The sequence below is a fragment of the Phocoena phocoena genome, chromosome 3 (assembly GCF_963924675.1).
Source record: "Phocoena phocoena chromosome 3, mPhoPho1.1, whole genome shotgun sequence".
In the NCBI taxonomy this organism is placed as follows: domain Eukaryota; kingdom Metazoa; phylum Chordata; class Mammalia; order Artiodactyla; family Phocoenidae; genus Phocoena; species Phocoena phocoena.
The window spans coordinates 119,266,912-119,285,298 of NC_089221.1; the positions used below are offsets into that span (position 1 = coordinate 119,266,912).

General features: G+C 50.1%; 1 protein-coding gene across 1 annotated transcript; it reads left to right on the forward strand.

The window, feature by feature from the left end:
* Positions 1–263: 263 nt before the first annotated feature.
* DELE1 (DAP3 binding cell death enhancer 1) lies at positions 264–14,537 on the forward strand. Its single transcript, XM_065874432.1, has 13 exons — positions 264–703; positions 1,412–1,526; positions 1,628–1,745; positions 3,778–3,925; positions 4,892–5,053; positions 5,296–5,384; positions 5,487–5,583; positions 8,443–8,585; positions 9,415–9,573; positions 9,664–9,756; positions 11,891–12,050; positions 12,801–13,040; positions 13,943–14,537. Exons 1-12 carry the CDS (start codon positions 673–675, stop codon positions 13,037–13,039), a joined length of 1,554 nt encoding a protein of 517 aa, XP_065730504.1. The 5' UTR covers positions 264–672; the 3' UTR covers position 13,040; positions 13,943–14,537.
* The last annotated feature ends 3,850 nt before the right edge of the window (positions 14,538–18,387 follow it).

The window sequence follows — 18,387 nt, forward strand, 5'->3', positions numbered from 1 at the left end:
AGACAAGGGAAGGGCTCGGCCCGAGGCTACATGGTGAGACAAAGCTGGAGCCAGAGCTGAATGCCCCCGTATCGGAACCCCACTCGCAGTTTTCATCGCCTACCCAGTCGGGCAACTCCAAGCAGATGGCCTTGGGCGGAAAGCTCGTACTACTGGTTTCCTCCGTCGGACCCTAAGGTTCCTCTCCTCCACCCACTGGGCCTGGTGTCTCCCACCTCCTCTAGCATCGGGGCCTGGGGAAGATTGTTCCCCCTCGCGTCTCCACGGTGTCTGCAAGGTCGTCTGGCACCACCGAGGCCGCTCTCGCCCCGCTTCTCAATGGTCCTTCTTCTGAGGCGGTTCAGCTTCGCCCCCTGCGACCCTCCTCCTCTGCACGACGCCCCCCCCCCCCATTCTTATGCGGGCAGCAAATGACACCTCTTCCACCGGAGGCCGGGCCCACATCCCCTTGCCCTTGCTGAAGTTCACCTCCCCGCTAGCCCCAGTACGCCTACACCTCCCACTTCCTTTCGCTGAGCGCCGTCCTTCCGGCTGGGCCCCCTTCTAATTGGCTGGCGGTGAGCTTCCTTGGGGACTCGGCCACTCCGAGGGCGCCACAGAGGCCACTCTAGCCGCCGTCCCGGGGTTTGGCCGCGCTCTTTCGGCTGCGAGCTCTATGGTGTTGGCGACGACATGTGGCGGCTCCCGGGACTCCTGGGCCGAGGTAAGGGCCTTCGGCCGCGGGTCTTGCGGCAGCTGAGACTTGGAATTGAGGAGGGGGCGGGCCGGAGGACTGAGCCAAAGCAATAGTGGGCGGTGTTAGAGCGGAAGAGAGGCGGGGTCGTTAGGGGCCGCGCTGCACTCCGAGTCAAGGGGCCGTTCGAATTTGAGGTGTGGGCGCGGCTAGTAGGAAGAGGGTGGAACTTAGAGCCAAGGAGATGGGTGGAGCCATTGGAAGGGGAAGGAGCCAAGTACCCGGAGATGGTGGGCGGAGTTCATGAAAGAGGAGTAGAGGCCAGTGCAGTGGGCGGGGCCAATGGGGTAGGCGGAGCCAATGAAAAGAGGCGCGATTTAGAGACAAAGAGCTACAAACATTGAGCGAGAGTTTGTGTATGAATGTCTGGTCATTTTAGAACAGTGGTTGTCAGCCCTAGGAGGGCGTCAGAATCACCCGGGGAGCTTTTTCAAAATATTGATGCTCAACCCTGAATGATCCTAGTTTATTTGGTTCTGGGGTGGCACGCTGGATTCTGTACTAAGCAAAAGATCCCCACGTGTATGCATCCTTGTTTAAAAACCTCTGCAGAAGCAGGTGCCAGTGTTTCCTGGGTTCCTGGCGTGGGGCTCTGTCAAGGGTCAGAGGGAAGATTGGTGGGGCCACTGTTGCCTCAGTCCTGCTCATATCAAAGTGACTGATCCTTGCTCTGCACAGCTCTTCCCCGTCTGCTGGGACCTGGCCTCCGTGGGGTGACCTCCAAGTCCACCAGCCCAGATGGGCCTCAGGCTACCTCCTCCAACCTGCTGGTCCCTGTGCCCAGTTTCGACAGGTGAAAGACTGCCATTCCGTCACCCATGTGCTCCCCTAGCCTCCCTCTACTCCCACTTAGGACAGAACTTGATAGCCTCTGTTACATCTTACATCTTCTAGGTCTGGCCACCATGGCCCAGGCACAAGCAAGGGCCCAAGGTCCCATGGATGGAAGGCTGCCTTCCAGTGGATGTCTGCCCGTGACTCCCGGAACACATTGTGGGATGCCATATCATGGGTAAGGTTTCCCCAGTCCTGTCCTTGTCCTTCAGTGTGGATGAGAATGATCCTGTATGGAAGTATAGCCTAGAAACAAGAGCTAGGGCATCATTGTGGCCACACTCAAAATTTGAGTAACTCATGGCATTGGAGCATATTTGGGGAGATATTGCTACTCCCTTTCCCCCTGCTCCCCATGTATATATTCCTCCTTTCATTCAGTAAACATTTATTTAACACTTTCTTTGAGCCAGGCATTTTTTGCTAAGTACTAGGGACACAGCGGAGAACAAGGTAGATATGATTCTTGCCTTCCTGAATCTTATAATTAAATAATACTAAATAGCTAACTTTTAATTTATTAATGTATCTATATATATCATCTTATTTAATCCTTACAAAATCTTGCAGAGGAAATATAATCTCTATTTTATAGATGAGAAAACTCAGGCTCTGAAACTTTAGGTAACACTCTTAAGGTCACACAGCTATTCAGTAGAGGAACCAGATTTTACTCTGGAGCTCGTGCTCTTAGCTACTATGCTTTACAGCTTGGTTGCTATACCTAGTATGGCTTGTAAAAGCACATAGTACATATCCTGACCCATGATCGTCGCTCAGTAAATATTTGTTAAATCTGATCTATAAAGGCAGAGGCTCAGTAACACGAGGTCTAACAAGGCAGAATCTTTGCCTCTTAGGTTCTGCTTATAAGATATTCTAAATGAAGTTGGCACTCACGTCACACTTGTCTCCATCACTTCTCATCCCTCTCACTTTCCTGCTGCGTACTTTGGGCAAGTGGCTTGACCTCTCTGAGCCTCAGTTGTCTCATCTGTAACTTGGTGTCATCAGCAGAGCTGAGACTGGAATGTCTCCATGCCAGGGACACTTCTCTCTGGGGAGCTATGGCCTAGGGGCATAACACACCCTGGAGAGGGATGTGTTTTTCCATTTTGTCAAAGATGTGAACCCTAGGGCAATCCTATAGTGAGTCCTTCTAAAACTGGGTCTGCATCTCAGGGGTCCTGATGCCATCCCTCAGCTCTCTCACTACTGCCTATGTGAAAGGGCCTGAGCACAAGCTTATCTCCAGTGATATGGATACACATCCCTGTTATTGACATTGCTGGGACCTTCTCTTCCTTCAGGTCTCAGCACACACATCACTTCTACAGACAGGCTTTCCTCTACTCCTGTCTTGTCAGGAGTCCCTTTTATGCCCTGTGTAAACTCTTGATTTGTTTCCTTAGCGGCATTTAGCATAATTTGTAGTTATATTATTTCTCTGTGTACTTGGATGTCGTCTTTCTCCCTCAGTGAAGGTATGAACTCCATGAGGGCAGAGACTGGGTCTGTCTTGTTTGCCATTGTATACAGTGCCTGTTGCAACAAATAAGTATTTGGGTGTCTTTTCTCGTGCATAACACAGGAAGGGACAGGGAAAACCAAGCAGTCACTGGGCTAGGAGCTAGCTTAGGTCTTCTGCAGACCTGTTGGAGAAGAGACACCCACGACAAGCCTGTAGCTGTGAATGTGTGTGGTGGGGTGGCTTTGGGATGGGGGAGGAGTTGTGCCAGGCTAGAGGAGGAGGGAGCCTGATGGGGAGCTCTGACCCGTCTGCATTTGGCTGCACGTGTGCCCAAGCCCAAACTTGCCATGTTATCTTTTTGCCTGCTTAGATTTTGTTTATTCAGTCACTCGCTCAGGCGTTTATTCAGCATGTATTTATTCGTGCTGTATCTTAGTGCTCTGCTAGGCGCTGGGGATACCTAGGTGAGCAAAACAGACATGGTTCCTCCCTCCTGGTGCTTAGAGACTAACAGGAGAGACAGACCTTGGTGAGTAATTGTAGAGATGGCTGTTTGAGTACCAGTGTGATCAGGGCTCCATGGGGGAAGTTCGGGTGCTTACGAGAGTGCGCAGTGGGGGAGCGGCTACAGCCAGGAGTCAGGAAGGGTTTCTCGAGGAAGTGATGTTGGAGATGTAGGCGGAGACTGAAGGAGTTGACTGGTGGAGAGCTGTGTCCCCTGAAGTGCTGTCTTCCTCAGGGCACCCTGGCCGTGCTGGCCCTGCAGCTGGCAAGGCAGATCCACTTCCAGGCGTCCGTGCCAGCAGGACCTCGGCAAGCGGAGCGCTGCTTTTGGCGCAGTCCTCTGGACCGTTTCCTCTCATCTCCCTTGAGGCACCCGCGCTCCTGTGAGTTCTCAGTCCCGGGGACAGGAGAGCTGGGCTGGGAGTTTCTCTGGGCCAGGAAGCATCTCTGGACACACCTCAGGAAAAGAGCCGTCAGCAGCTCCTTGCCTCTCCTATCTGCAGTCAGAGGAAGAGGAATGGGAGGAAGGTCTGTCCACCCGGTGTGTGGGCCACGCCTGTCCTCCAGGCCCCTCCCATGTCCTCCCCTCCCCTTCCATTGACAGAGCCCCGCAGGTGTCCAGGTTATTTTAGATCCTAGGAGTGGCTTCCTGCCCACTCCTCAGCCAGTTAGGTCATTCTCTGGTCAGTCATTCATCAACAAGTGAATCTTTATTGAATGGCTATCATGTGCCATGGTACAGAGGCAATGCAGCATGGTGATTAAGGCTCTGGAGTCACGTTGTCACGGTTCAAGCCCAGAACTGCTGATACTAGTTTGGTGTCCCTGGATGAGTCGCTTTTAACTTCCCTGTGCCTCAGTTTCTTCACCTATAGAATGGGGAAATAATAAAACCCACCCCCACAGGTTTCTTGGAAGGACTAAATGAGTTAATACATGTCGAGGACTTAGAACAGTGCCTGGCATGTAGTATGTGCTCAGTAAGTAGCGGTTTAAGTTCTTGCCCTTAGTATTATGATTATAATCATAATCAATATTAACCATCAAACTAAGTGCTAAGTGCTGGGGCTAGAACAGTGAATAAAGTAGATCCCTCCCTGCGACTGGAAGAATTCAAGCCAAGGAGCGATTTATGCTTGGGGTGTGGGGATCAGCATAAATGTGGGCCCCTCTCCACCCCTGCAGAGGGAAGCCAGCCAAGGAAATGGAGGAGGAGGCATGTGAAGGACATGTCTCAGGAGTTTCTAGATTCTTCCTTTGGTCCGCGAAGCCTCAGGGAGGGCTCAGTCAGCCCCAGCAGGCTGAACCTATCCCCTTCTGACGTGACCGCTCTCACTGGCTCTTTCCAGCACTGCGGAGACACATTCTGCCCAGCCCTGATAGCCCGGCTCCCAGGCACACTGGCCTCAGGGAACTCAGGCTGGGCCAGGAAGAACCCTCCACTCGGCCTGAGAGCCTCTCTTCACCCAGCTCCTTGAGAACAACTGGTCTTCAGGGTGCCTCTGAGGAAGGTATGGTCCCACCTCCTAAAATCAGCAGAAGGCGGGGGTGGGGTGGGGAGTTGGGCAGGTGGACATTTGTTGTCGCATATGCCACATTGGGGAATTGTCATTCCTGTGAGCCCCCATGCTTTCTGGGGCAAGTTGGAATGATTTTGGCTCCTGGCAGTGGTGCTGGATGGAGGGCTCTGTGGACTGGGGGAGTGAGAGAAAAGGAGAACTAACACCTTCCTCCTTTGCCTTTTCCCTTGCAGATCCCAGTGACGCCGGCTTCCTGCATGCCAGCAGTAGCTTCAAGTCCAAGGCAAAGCCAGCCCAGCCTCAGCCCACTGGCGAAAAGCAGGTATTGTCCAGTTTTGGCCACCTGGATCCCCGTAACATTCCCCTAGAGAGGTGGCAATCCCAGTGAACTGTCCCATGATGAGTCTTTATATTTCTTCCCCAGGAACAAGATAAATCAAAAAGTCTTTCCCTCGAGGAGGCCATGACTTCCATTCAGCAGCTCTTCCAGCTCAGTGTTTCCATCGCTTTCAACTTCCTGGGTAACTGGGTGGACCCTGTCTCAAGGAGGGTGGATGGGAAAATGGAAAGGGTATGCGGTAGGTCAAGTAGAGTCAGGGCAGGGAGTGGTTTACATAAGAGAGAGTTTATTTTCTCCCAGGTAGGTCGACCAAGTCTGGCATGGTGACACAGTGGTGTCAGGGACCTATTCTCAGTCAAATGGTTCTGCCCTTCTTAAAATGGGCTCCCATCTCAAGGTTCAGTTTGCCTCATATCCAAATTCTAGCTAGCTAGAAGGCAAAGGTGGGAAAGCTAAAGGACCACTCCTCCCCAACCTAAAAGTTACACAAATCATTGTCCAGAAATGAAGGCTCACGGCCTTACCTAGTCACAGAGGAGCCTGGAAAATAGAGTCCTTAGCTGAATGACCATGTGCTTACCTGAAAATTCGGTTACTGTGTAAGAAGGAGAAAATAAATCTTGAATGACACCTTGAATTTTCTGCCGCACTTAGGCAAGAACAGGCTCCTGAGATTTGGAGCAGGCCCTCAAGTGCCCTTCCTTACCCACATCTGGAGACTCCAGATTCCTCTCCACCATTTGTCCTATTCTCTGCAGTGACCTGGCTTCTTTCAGGCCTTCTCATGTGGAGACCCAGACTGCCAGCAGCATCTCCTGGACTCTAGTGGGCAAGTGAGTGAGAGGCTAGGATTCATTCAGTACAAATGCCTTAAGCATTCACCTTTGGTTAGGGCTTAGTTTAGGTGTTGGGGGTACAGTGATTCACAAGACAAAGTCCTTACTCTTATGGAGCTTCCATGTGAGTTGAGGGAGAGAAAAACAACAAACTGGTAAACAAATAAAAAAGGGAATTTCAGGGCTTCCCTGATGGCACAGTGGTTGAGAGTCCGCCTGCTGTTGCAGGGGACAGGGGTTCGTGCCCTGGTCCGGGAAGATCCCACATGCTGCGGAGCCACGGCCGCTGAGCCTGCGCGTCCGGAGCCTGTGCTCTGCAACGGGAGAGGCCACAACAGTGAGAGGCCCACATACCGCAAAAAAAAAAAAAAAAAAAAAACAGAGAATTTCAGATAGTGATAAATGTTATGGAGAAAATTAAACAGGGGTATGCATTAGTGACTTGGTCAAGGAGCAGCTTTGATTTGGAAGGCCTCGTGGATGGAAAGATCCTTGACCGGACTGACAAAAACAAGCCAGTCTTGTTTCCATCTGGAGAAAGCTTTCCAAGTAAAGGGAACAGCAAGTGCAAAGGTCCTGAGGCAGGATTGAGTTTTGTTTGTTAAAGGAACAAAGAAAAGGGTGAGCGTGGTTGTAGTTTAGCGATCACCAAGAGAGTAGAAAGAGATGAAGTCAGAGAAGCAGGCAGGGGCCAGATCAGATCAGGCCTTCTGAGCCGTGGTGGCGTGTGGTGCTTCTAAGCGAGCCAGGAAGCCATTGGAGTGTTTTACGCTGGAGCAGGAAGTGGGGGTAGTCATGTGATCTGATTTACTTTTCCGAAGATCTCTCTGCCTGCTGTGTGGACAGAGGCAGGTCATAGGAATGCCAGAGGGGAAACAGGCGACTAGATTGGAGCTGTTACTGATGGCTAAGCAAAACATGGTGGTGACTTGGTTTAGGTTAGAGGCAGAGGATCCGGTGTGGGGGATGGGGACAGGGTGGGATCCTGTGCCCTCTCGAGTCTTCTCCTCAAGGACAGAGGGCTCTGTGAACCCTTGACAGTGAGTTTTCAGGCAGCCAGGAGGTGACTCATTCACTGCTGGCCGAATGGAACCCGGCTTCTGCCTCATTGGCTTTTTGTGATGTTTCATGGGCAGACAGTCTTCTGCGAATTTTCTTGCCCATTCCTTCCTTCATATGCATATTCATTTATTCAGCAAGTGCTAAGCACTGTGGCAGAACACAAAGGGAGCATAAGCCATAATCATATTTTGCATTTGTATAGAGCTTTCACCCTATGCAAAGTTATTTCTTCTACATTCTTTTTCTGCTTCTGCCTCCAGGATTTTACAGTCTAATTGAGGAGACAGGGCTTGTACTCTTGAAACAGTTCAGTTCCTAGAAAAAGGCTTGTGTGTGAAGTAAGTGCCGAAAGAGTGTTTAAAGCCTGAGTGTGGTCTGAAGATTCTAGAACCGAAACAGGTTGGGAAGGTCTGATGATAGAGGCAGAAAAAGGTATCCCAGGCAGGAGAAACAGCTTGAGCAAAGGCTTAGAGTTGAGAGTAGGCGGTGCTCAGCCCCTTCCCTGTTTTCCTTTTCGTTTGGATGATAAAGAGAACATGGGCTTTGGAGCTGGGCTCTCTTTCTTATATTCTCTCACAGTGTCCTCATAAAGCAAGATTGACAGTGTCAGCTGAATCAGTTATGTTATGTTGGTTACAAGCAGCCTAAAACCACTTTGGCTAACCTAAGCACAAAAGGAATCTGTTGGGATCTATTGACTTGCCAAGCCTCAGAAAGAACAGGAATCAGAGAGACTCCAGGGATGCATGCAGCAGTAACTGAGAAACAGCGTCTTCAGAGTGCTGCCATCAGAATAAACCTGCGGAAGCTGTTTTCTTTCCTGTTGCAGCCAGATCAAGATTCAGATTCCTGAGAGAGGGTCTCATTGGTTGGGAAGAGGGCAGGCACACTGATTGGCAGCACTGGGGGGAAGGGCTGTTCCCAAAGGGAAATTAGGATGTTGTTACCAAGAGGAGGATGGTGTACAGGAGGGCAGAACCCACTGATACCTATGGCAAACCAGTGAAATATTCAGAGGATGGAAGTGCATGCGAAGTGTCTAAAAAGAAAGGAAAAGAAAGGAAGGAGCATGTGGGTATCTGACTAAGAATGTGGGGAAGTTCACAGAGGAAGCTATGTTTACGCCTAGTGCTTTCTTACAGGGACAGAGAACATGAGGGATGGAGACTGCATGGCAGCCTTTTCTTACTTCCAGAAAGCAGCAGACCGTGGCTACAGCAAAGCGCAGTACAATGTGGGCTTGTGTCACGAGCACGGCAGAGGCACCCCCAGGGACCTCGGCAAGGTACTACACTTCCTCCCTGCCCCCAGGCCCATGGCCTGTGCCGCCCGACCTCCAGAAATGAGCAGTGGGCAGGGCTTGGGAAAGTCCAGCTTCTCTCTTCCAGCCCGGAGGGAAAACTAAGAAAGAAGTCTCCAGCTTCTAGGAATTTAGACTCAAAACACAGGAAGGCCGGGACCTTGTCTTTCTTCTTTGCAGCTGTATCCTCACGACCTAGAACGTTACCTTGATGAATGGATCAATTAATTCTAAAAAGTAGGATAAGTATGCATAGATGTTATATATAAGAATTTATATATAACAGTTTCTTAGAATTGTCTACGATGGCCAATAAATGGGAAGAAACTTGAAGTTCCTTCAACAGAGAATTGGTTAATAACATCTATGTGGGCCTTAAAAATGATATGCTAGATCTATATTTATTTGCAGGGAAAGATATTCATGGTGTATTGTTAAATGAAAAAGAATAGGTTACAAAATAGGTTACAAAAAACAGTGAGTGTAGTTTTCTCTCTCTCCCTTTCTTCCTACACACACACACACATACACACATTTATATATGTGTGTGAGTGTATATTAACATATTTGTGTATATATGTTAATACATACAGTACGGGGGGGGGGAAGAAATTTGCAAGATTGTACGCTAAAATGTTAACAGAGAATGATCTTTAGGAGGCAGGATTTCTTGGAATTTTGTTTCTATTTTTGGCTTCTCTGTATTTTCTGACTAATCTATAATGATTATGTGTTATTTAATTAAACACTTCACTCCATAAAAAGGCAGCGTACAGAGTTACCAGTTGACTGGATGTTTCTCCCTTTGCCCCAGGCAGCCTTTTACTACCAGCTGGCTGCCAGCCAGGGCCACAACCTGGCTCAGTACCGCTATGCCAGGTGCCTGCTGCAGGATCCAGCCTCCTCGTGGGACCCTGAGCAGCAAAGGGCAGTGTCCCTGCTGAAGCATGCTGCAGACTCAGGCTTGAGAGAGGTGAGTGCCATTGGTGGGGTCACTCCTGGGCACTTGGGGCAGGTGGGGCCTGGCAGTGACCAAGATACCTTTTTCCTTCCTTGACCACAGGCCCAAGCTTTTCTCGGGGTGCTCTTCACCAAGGAGGCATACCTGGACGAGCAGAGAGCCGTGAAATATCTTTGGCTTGCAGCCAACAATGGGGTATGAGGTGTCCATATCCAGGCATGATGGGGATCAAGTCTGATAAAGGAAGGGATTTTGGAACTGGTACTGTGCCTAGGAGACAGTTGATAAGAGCATTGGGCTGGCTTCAAGCCTTAACTCTTGCTGACTTACTGTGTGCCCCTTGGACAGGTCCAGTGGTGTGCTGGCACTGGCTTGTACCAGCCTGCGAGAATTGTTGTTAGCTTGAAATCAGCTATGGGGAGAGCATTAGCACCACAGAATTGCCAAATGCTACAAAACAGGGCTTTTTCCCTTGGAGAGCTGGTTGTTAAACATTTACTGGCATACTACTGGGCTGGTCACTTCTTGTTTTCCTCATCTCTAAGATTGGGATACTAGTGCCTGCTTGACCTGTCTACCACTTCACGGGGTTGTCGTGAGGATCAAAATCTGAGATAATAAGTGTGAAAGTGCTTTGTAAAGTGTACACGTGGAAGGTGCGCCATCACAAGTGGCTTAGTCCAGGGAAGTCAGAAGACGCGTGAGGTGAAGACATTGAGCAGTCTGGGGGGGGTAGAGGATGTCTGGTCGTCTGTCACCTAGGGGTTGGCATCCAGGCAGCATGGAGTTTGCTCCACAGAGCATTAGTTCCATGGAACGTTTATAAATCATACGAGGGAAAAATGGTCAGATGGGTTTGGGAAATACTTTGTTAAACAGGTATCTTTAATGCAGGAAATCTCAGAGCTTTATGTCACTGTGAATTACTGAAAAGGCATCTGTGGGTTTGCTGTATCCTCAAGTGTCTTTGACCAGTATATTTTTTGAGTTGTATCTTAAAGGACCAGGAGCCCTGGGTTAAAGCCAGCAGTGGCCATGTACTAGAATTTCCCAGCATAGGGGCTGCTGCTTCTCTTTACTTCCTGGCCAACACAGTGATAGTGTTATTGAATTCTTGGGCATCAGAATACTTCTCCTTTTTCACTCTGTGTTGTCCAAAGTATCTGCAGTAGCTGTCAAAAGGGGACCAATGTCATCAAACTGTACCTGCCTCTGTGCCTGTCTTTCTATGAAAGAGCCCCAGAGTCTTCCTTGCGCTCAGTGGGTTGTGTGACCATGTGTGGGACAAGCCTGGGGGCACCCTGGCTGGCATTAGTCACCCAGCACGCCAGGAGAAGTACACAGAGGGATGTTGTGTAACACACACATAACAGCATGGGTGTTTTGGCCTAACTGTCCTACGCTGGCCTGTAGCCACGAGTCCACCATATTTATTACATAGACTTTGACCTACATGTTACAGAAACTCTTTAGAGCGTAGACGAGAAATAGAACCATGGTTGGGAGATTGAATATAATGAAAATGTTCATTACAGAGAGGGAGAGATGAATGATGTGGGCAACTAAAGGTGTGAAAATAATAACACTAATCTAAGCCCTTTCCACATATTGACACGTTTAATCCTCACGACAGGGTAATAAGGTAGGTGCTCTTATTATGCCTACTTTACAGATGAGGAAACTGAGGCACAGAGACACAGAATATGATGCCCGAGGTTACACAGCTGGTAAGTGGTGGAGCCAAGATTGGAACCCAGGCGTCTGGCTGTAGAGATTGGGCTTCTGCTCCCTACCTGATACTGCCTCTCCCAGGAGCCTAATTCTCAGTGAGAGGGGAGAGAGGATCCAGAGCCAGGGACAAAGAGATTAGCCTTTTAACGTTTCAAAGGAGGAGAAACATGTTCTCTGTAATGTATGCTTTGTAGCTCTCTGGGTAGAGATCAGGAAGGCATTCAGGGCCTTCGGAAGCCCAGCCTCCACCCTTGCTCCTGGCTCTTTCAGGATAACATAGGAGCCCGACTCCCTGGCCTCCCAGAGCAGGGCCAAGTGCTTCCCGCAGCCTTCACTTCTGCACACTTTCAGCACAAGAAGCCTCCACGCTGCTCTGGCCGGAAGCTCCCTGGGTGGAGGGATCCCTGTGTCCTCTGTTCTGGGCCTCTGGCTCTTCACAGTTGAGATCCCTTGGCCCAGGGAGGGTTGCAGCTGGGCCTGACCCTGCAGGGGTGAAGCACCGGCCTGCTGACTGCTGCACCTTCCTCCTGCCCCAGCGTTTCAGTTCTTCAGTCCTGCATGCGTGGGCATTCGTGTGTCTGTCCGTCTTCTCCTTTAGGATTCACAGAGCAGGTACCACTTGGGAATTTGCTATGAGAAGGGCCTTGGTGTGCAGAGGAATCTGGGAGAGGCTGTGAGATGCTACCAGCAGTCAGCAGCTCTGGGGAATGCGCCTGCCCAGGAGAGGCTGCGGACCCTCTTTTCCATGGAGGCAGCAGGTACAGATGAGAGTCAAAGCCAGCAGGTGCCTCCCTGAGCTCAGTACCCTGTGACAGAGAAGGGGGTGGCAGTAGCCTTTGGTCTCTTTGTTACTTCTGCTCCATTGGTGGGAACGAGCACAGCTTTTTGAGTCAGACAAATCAAACCTGAGTTTTAACCCCTGCTCTATTCCTGAACTTGGCCTGTATGTCTTTGCACCTCTGTTTCTTCACCTCTGAAAACTCACTAGATTGTAAAGATTAAATGAGATGGGACTTCCGTGGTGGCGCAGTGGTTAAGCATCTGCCTGCCAATGCAGGGGACACGGGTTCGAGCCCTGGTCCGGGAAGATCCCACATGCTGCGGAGCAACAAAGCCCGTGCGCCACAACTACTGAGCCTGCGCTCTAGAGCCCACAAGCCACAACTACTGAGCCCATGTGCCTAGAGCCCGTGCTCCACAACAAGAGAAGCCACCGCACTGAGATTAAATGAGATGACAGCAAAGGGCTTAGCACAGCCTGGCACACAGTAGGTGTTGAATAAATGGTAGTCACTCCAATGACTTGTCAGGAGAGACACCATCCCAAGGCTGCCTCCGTGCCCTGACTTACCATCTAGGGCTCTGGGAGCCCTGCTCACTCCTGACTCTTTCGGGCTGACCTGGGTTAGTAGTGCCAGGGGAACCAAGTCCTTTAAGAAGCCCCTGCTCCAAAGGAGGAGTCTAAGAACACAGCCTGAGTTAAGAGTTGCTCTCGCCTCTCCTCGCAGCCCCGGGGCCCAGCGACCTGGCAGTGAGAGGATTGAAGTCGTTTTCCAGCCCCTCCCTCTGCAGCCTGAACACCTTGCTGGCAGGAGCCTCGTGCCTGCCACATGCCTCGAGCACAGGGAACCTTGGCCTCCTCTATAGAAGCGCTCGTCTCAGAGCCAGCCCCGGATCCCCCAGCAGGGCTGTTCTCCCACACCCCTACCCCTTGGAAAGGAGTCTCGTCAGACTGGGTTTTGGCTAAGGTGAGATAAAATGCAGTCACCAGTACCTCTCACTGGTGCTGGGGGGAGGGGCGGGCAGGGAGGAGATGGGATGGCAGCAAAAAAGACAGGGTGTCAGTATCCCTTTACAGGGTAGAAATTCCATGGGGGCTCAGGTTCCCAAGCAATTTCAAGTGCATGGCTAATAAATGACTTTGACCATTTCCCCTAGTTGGTAGCCTCAGCCTCACAAATGGGCAGTGGACACATTCATTTTTTGGCCACGCCACACGGCTTGTGAGGATCTTAGTTCCCCAACCAGGGATTGAACCAGCGGCCTCAATAGTGAAAGCGCCGAGCCCTAACCACTGGACTGCCAGGGAATTCCCCATTCACAGTCATTTCTGTTCTGTGCATAAAAAAGATTCGTTCAGTGACCTGTGAAAAACTTTACTGAAGGGTCCAGGGACCCTGGTCCTCGCCTTAGCCTTTGCCTTGGAGCAAATCCCTTCCCGTCCCCCTTGCCAGTCTTCGATTTCCTCAGGCTTAGACCACATCATTTTTTGCCAGCGTCTGATGTGTGTGCCTCCAGTGCTTCACCAGAGGATTTTAGGTAGTATTCAGACTAATATTTTTTAATTTTAGCATTTGTATATTAATATATATTATAAAAATGCGATTAGCATGTCGTAGTGTCACAGATATTAAAAATAATGAATCAAGTAGAGAAAAAACGTTGTGACATTGCGTAAAGGGGAGCACAGATCCAGAGAGGTGGCAGAAGTCACGGGGTGGTTTCATGAATGCCTAAAACTCAGGAAACGCTGAATGACGTCCGCTTTTGTTCATCCCCAATGGATTCCCGACTGTCTCTATTTCACCTTTGATTTGGAAGGAAGGAGTTTGGTGTCTAAATGCCTGATGTAGCTGCTTGACTTTTTCAGACCTTCGCACTTCACTCAGCCCTAGAGATGGAGCCTGCGAGTTCTCAGAGAGATACCACAACTTGAATCCCAGAAAAGAGGCCAGATGTTCACCCGCCTTCCCAAAGAACCTTAAGTACCTGCCCAGCACAGTACAGAAGAAGAAAGTGTGTAAAGATCCAGGTTCTGGCCACGTCACCTTGAAGCAGTGGCCTGACTTGCTGTGTTGTTTCCTCAATTGTAGACCAAGGGCAGCAGTGTCTGCCCTCCTACCCTCCAGGGCTGATGTAGGGCATTTCGCTGCAGAAAGGACGTTGGTGCTCACTTAGGCCTGAGGAGGCAGAGTGATGCCCATGGTTACCTGGCTTTATGAGTCACCAGCCCAGGACAAGGACCCCAGCCTCCCAACTCCTGGCCCAGGGCTCTTTTGCACAGTTCTCACTGTAATTTTAGGTGAAAGCGTTACTATCATCCTGCCGATACGAGGGGGTAAATGGCAATTGGGCCCTTGGAGTCTTGGAGCAGGAGAGTGTAGATTTTGAGATCCTCTTTTGTGAAAGGTTTGTGCCGGAAATGGATGGGAGTTTAATAAAACTGATACTGGATTATCTCATCACTCTTGCCCTTGAGTATGTTGGGGAAAGCCAGGGAGACGGGCAGGGGAAGCAGAAAGCCGAGGCTCCATCCTCATCTCTAAACTCTCCATTAACCAATTTAAAGGGTCTTAAAAGCTTCTCCAAGAGAGAGACATAGCAAAAAATGATTTCTGAGTCAACGCTAATGATTCCAATTACTGAATTTGTGCATAGCTGTTCCCCGGCTTCTGGATGTTAGCCCAAGTTCAATAGCAGAGATGTGGTTGAGGACAGGGGTGGGGGGGGTGGGAGGGACTGAGGCCCAAACCCCCTAGGAACTGTCCAAATGCGAAAGACCACCCAGCATGGCCAGCTCAAAGCGGGGAGGATTTGAGGAGGGGAGTTGTCCACATTTCCCTGTCTGCTGCCCGCCCCCCTCCCCAGCCTCTAGTGGTCTCATCACACTTTTCCCAGCAACTTCCTCTCACTGCTGGAGCCCTAAGCTTCCTCCAGCTCGGGCGCCTCTCCTGTCCTCTGCTCCCTTTCCAGGGCTGCCCTGCACACTGGCCTCACCCCCACTGGTCCCTTCATGTGGTTTTCTTCCACAGATGGCTCCTTGGAAGCAGGGACTTTGTCTTTGGATTCCAGTATCCTCAGCACTTAGCACAAGGTCCCGTCGTGCAGGTAAGGGCTCAATACATACATTGGTTAAAGCTCCGGTTTTTAAGCTGTGCAGTGCACTAATCTCTCTGCAAAAAAAAAAAAAAAAAAAGATTTCTGTGGTCAAATAAGTTTGGGAAACAGTGTACTAGACGTCCCCTTTTTATAGATGCACGATGCACGTCAGCATATTCAACGTTCCAAGAAGTCCTGCAGCAAAGAACTTGGTTAACCCAATGCTTCCCTCATAGAGTCCGGTGCAGAGCGTGGCTCCCTGCAGATCACCGATGAACCTTCCCGGGGGCACCCTCTGTGTAAAGTGTCACTTCCTGCCTTCCCATGGAGCTCCACTTGCCAGCCTCTTCCCCTCCTATTGTCACTCGGGGTTCTCCGATTATGGGCTCCTCTGGCCATGCCTGGGGCAGAAGGGCAGTTCACACAGTCCGGGGACCCAGGGCCTTCTGTGTTGATGGCCAAATAGGGTTCTCCCTCCCTCTCTGTCGTTATAAGTTAAGTGCTGATCCAATTTAGGGTACCAAATGTGGAGGGAGGATATTTTTAAGCTCTCCTTGTGGAGCAGGAAGGATGGAAGAGTCGTGAGAGAAATGCTGTCAAGGGGCCAAGAATCCTCGCGGTTCAGTCCCTACGGTCTCTGTACAGCCCAGGGGATGGGCTTCCTCGCAGACCCTGGAACTGCTGTGCTTTTGCCATTAAAATTCCGTTATTAACGACTCATTGTTAGTGCCCTGAAAGGAAATGTGAGGGGAGGCTAGGGAGGTGGCCTTTGTTAGCAGGGCCAGCCTGGGTCAGGATGACCCGAGGTTCGAGCCCCGATGCCCTCAGCAATGAGCCCTTTGCGCAAGGCTCTGCTGCCTCAGTTTCCTCATCCGGAGATGCTGTATTCAGGGAGCCCTGATACTGTGGAGGGAATGAGGCTGTTTGGTTCATTATATCTTCAGTGCTAATACAGGGCAGGGCACTTAGTAAATGTTCAGTAAATATTCATTCAGTGAATGAGGGATTCTATGCAGTGTCTTTTCTCCACCGGACACCAGCACCAAACCTACCCAGCAACATAGGAGGTGCTTTAAAATATCTGTTGAATGAATGATTCTGTATACCCCTCCCCTGACTGCCATTCCTAGTGCTACTTCTGACCTGTAGTAATTGCTCAGCAAATATAAAATGTTTGTTGAATGAGCGTTTCTGATCGTGCCCCCCACCCCAGACCCCATTATATTGTGCCCAGTACTCAGTAGGGACTGGAAAACACTGACCTATTTTCTAGGTACACACTATGTGCCAGGCTGAGCCTGTGCTAAAACTCCTCCCTCCCCTCCCCTGTCCTCTCTTCTCGTGTTGGAGATTTGGTTCTCTCCAGAGTCCCAAGGGTGGTAGTTGCCATCTCACTCATTTCAGTCAGCGGAGAGGTAGGGATCAGTGAACTGCCAAGCTGAAGTTGGGTAACAGACAAGGAGGCTTCCTGTCAATCTCAGGACGGCCCCCAGGCTCCGAGTGAGCACTGCATTGCCCTCCTGGTGCTGGAGGACGGCTGACTATTGATAAAAAATGTCCCTCTGCGCTTTCCAAATTAAGACGACATTTAACTGAGTGCTCGCTGGCTCGCCAGCTCCTTCAGTCTCCTGGGGGACAGAGCCCATCTTGGTGGAAACGGTTTTGAGCACGTCCAAGGTCTCAGCTCTGACATCTCGGCTTATGTCAAGAAGTTTCTGTAACCTTTCTGTTCAGCACACTCAGTTCTGTCAGCATACACACTGTCTCACTCTCAGTCGGTTATTGGGTATAAGGGCTGGCATCAGCCTACTTGGAGGGGTTGCAACGTTCGGGTGAGAGCACTAACCCTCACGTACATACAACCCCGCCCTGATCAAAGGTCGGTTGCCTCAGAACAGCAACAGCTCTACCCATGAGTTCTCCAGGTTCGGCGGGGAATAGAGGATCACAGTGGGCCTCAATCTTATTTCGGTCACAGACCCCTTTGAGAATCAGATGAAAGCACCGACTCCTTCCCATAGAAAAATGCACATCTTCCCAATTTTGCATGCAGTTCAGCAGGTTCTTAGATCCCGAAGCCCAACCAAGAACCCCAGGTTAAGAACCCTTGATGTATTAGAAAGAACATCATCCTGCACCTCAGATGCAGATGTCACAAGCCTGCCGTGTGGCTCTGGGCCAGTCGGCTCTTTCTGTCTTGCCATTTCCTTGGCTATAAAATGTTCAGACTCCTTGTGACTAAAATTGCCCACGTCTGTGGAGGTTTAGATAGTGACTGAGAGCAGTGCTGCTTATCTTTTTATAGGTCACATGTTCCTTTGAAAATCTGATAACTCCGTATCTTCTGCCTAGAAAAACACCTGTATACAAAGTCTCGCCTGGCATTCAGGGGGTCCAAGATTTAGGACTTTTGAACTAGAGTGAGGCAGTGATCCAGTTGCGAGCCCTGGTTCCAGTTTCCCTAGGTCACCTCCTCTTCCCATCTCTTCTCTCCACCTCCCAACATCAGCTCTGCACTGAAAATCCACTAGTAATTGGGGGTCAGCACTGTCTACTCCAGTGCTGTGGTTTTCAGACTTTGTCTTCACATAATGGAAGATTTTTTTTTTTCCTTTTCTAAGAAAGTCTTACCTGGAGCTCCAATATAGAGAAAAGGGACTCCTTGTAGCATCTATTTACCCATTTATTCATTTATTCTTCCATTCAACAAGTATTCATCAAGTGTTGCCTTGTGCCAGGTACCTGGCTGGTCAGGTTGGAGACCCTACCTGCTTGGTGTCCCCCAGCCTCTTTCATTGACTTGGGGAACCCAGCAGCTTGCAAATCACAGACCTTGTAAAGAGTTTACTCTGCCTCGGAGTGATCAGAGACCTAGAGACCCTGCTCCAGAAGCATTCCTGAAGCTCCTGAAGCACTTATGAGGGCCTCATTTTCCTCATCTGTAAAACAGGATAATGGAATAATGATGCCTCATTGCATTCCAAGTGTGGGTGGTTTTCATTATCCCTAGTTGGGAGTATGATTGGCCCATTTCTGTGGACAGTGAACATGTGTACTGAGCTCCAGAAAAAGGGCAAAAGGAGAGGCACATAAAGGAATTTTTCCCTTTAGTATCCAAGAAAGCCCCACATTACCGAGAAGCTGAATAGACTGCTTGGAAATTTCCAGGGAAATTATAAGGCTGAGCCTTGGGAAAATATTTGCTATTTTTTTCAC

Bases quoted from the DNA above. Each gene is read 5' to 3' on its own strand.
- DELE1 (XM_065874432.1), top strand. From the start codon at position 673: ATGTGGCGGCTCCCGGGACTCCTGGGCCGAG. The intron at 5,054-5,295 runs GTATGGTCCCAC...TTTCCCTTGCAG, and splicing joins TCAGGGTGCCTCTGAGGAAG to ATCCCAGTGACGCCGGCTTC. The intron at 5,584-8,442 runs GTAACTGGGTGG...GCTTTCTTACAG, and splicing joins CATCGCTTTCAACTTCCTGG to GGACAGAGAACATGAGGGAT.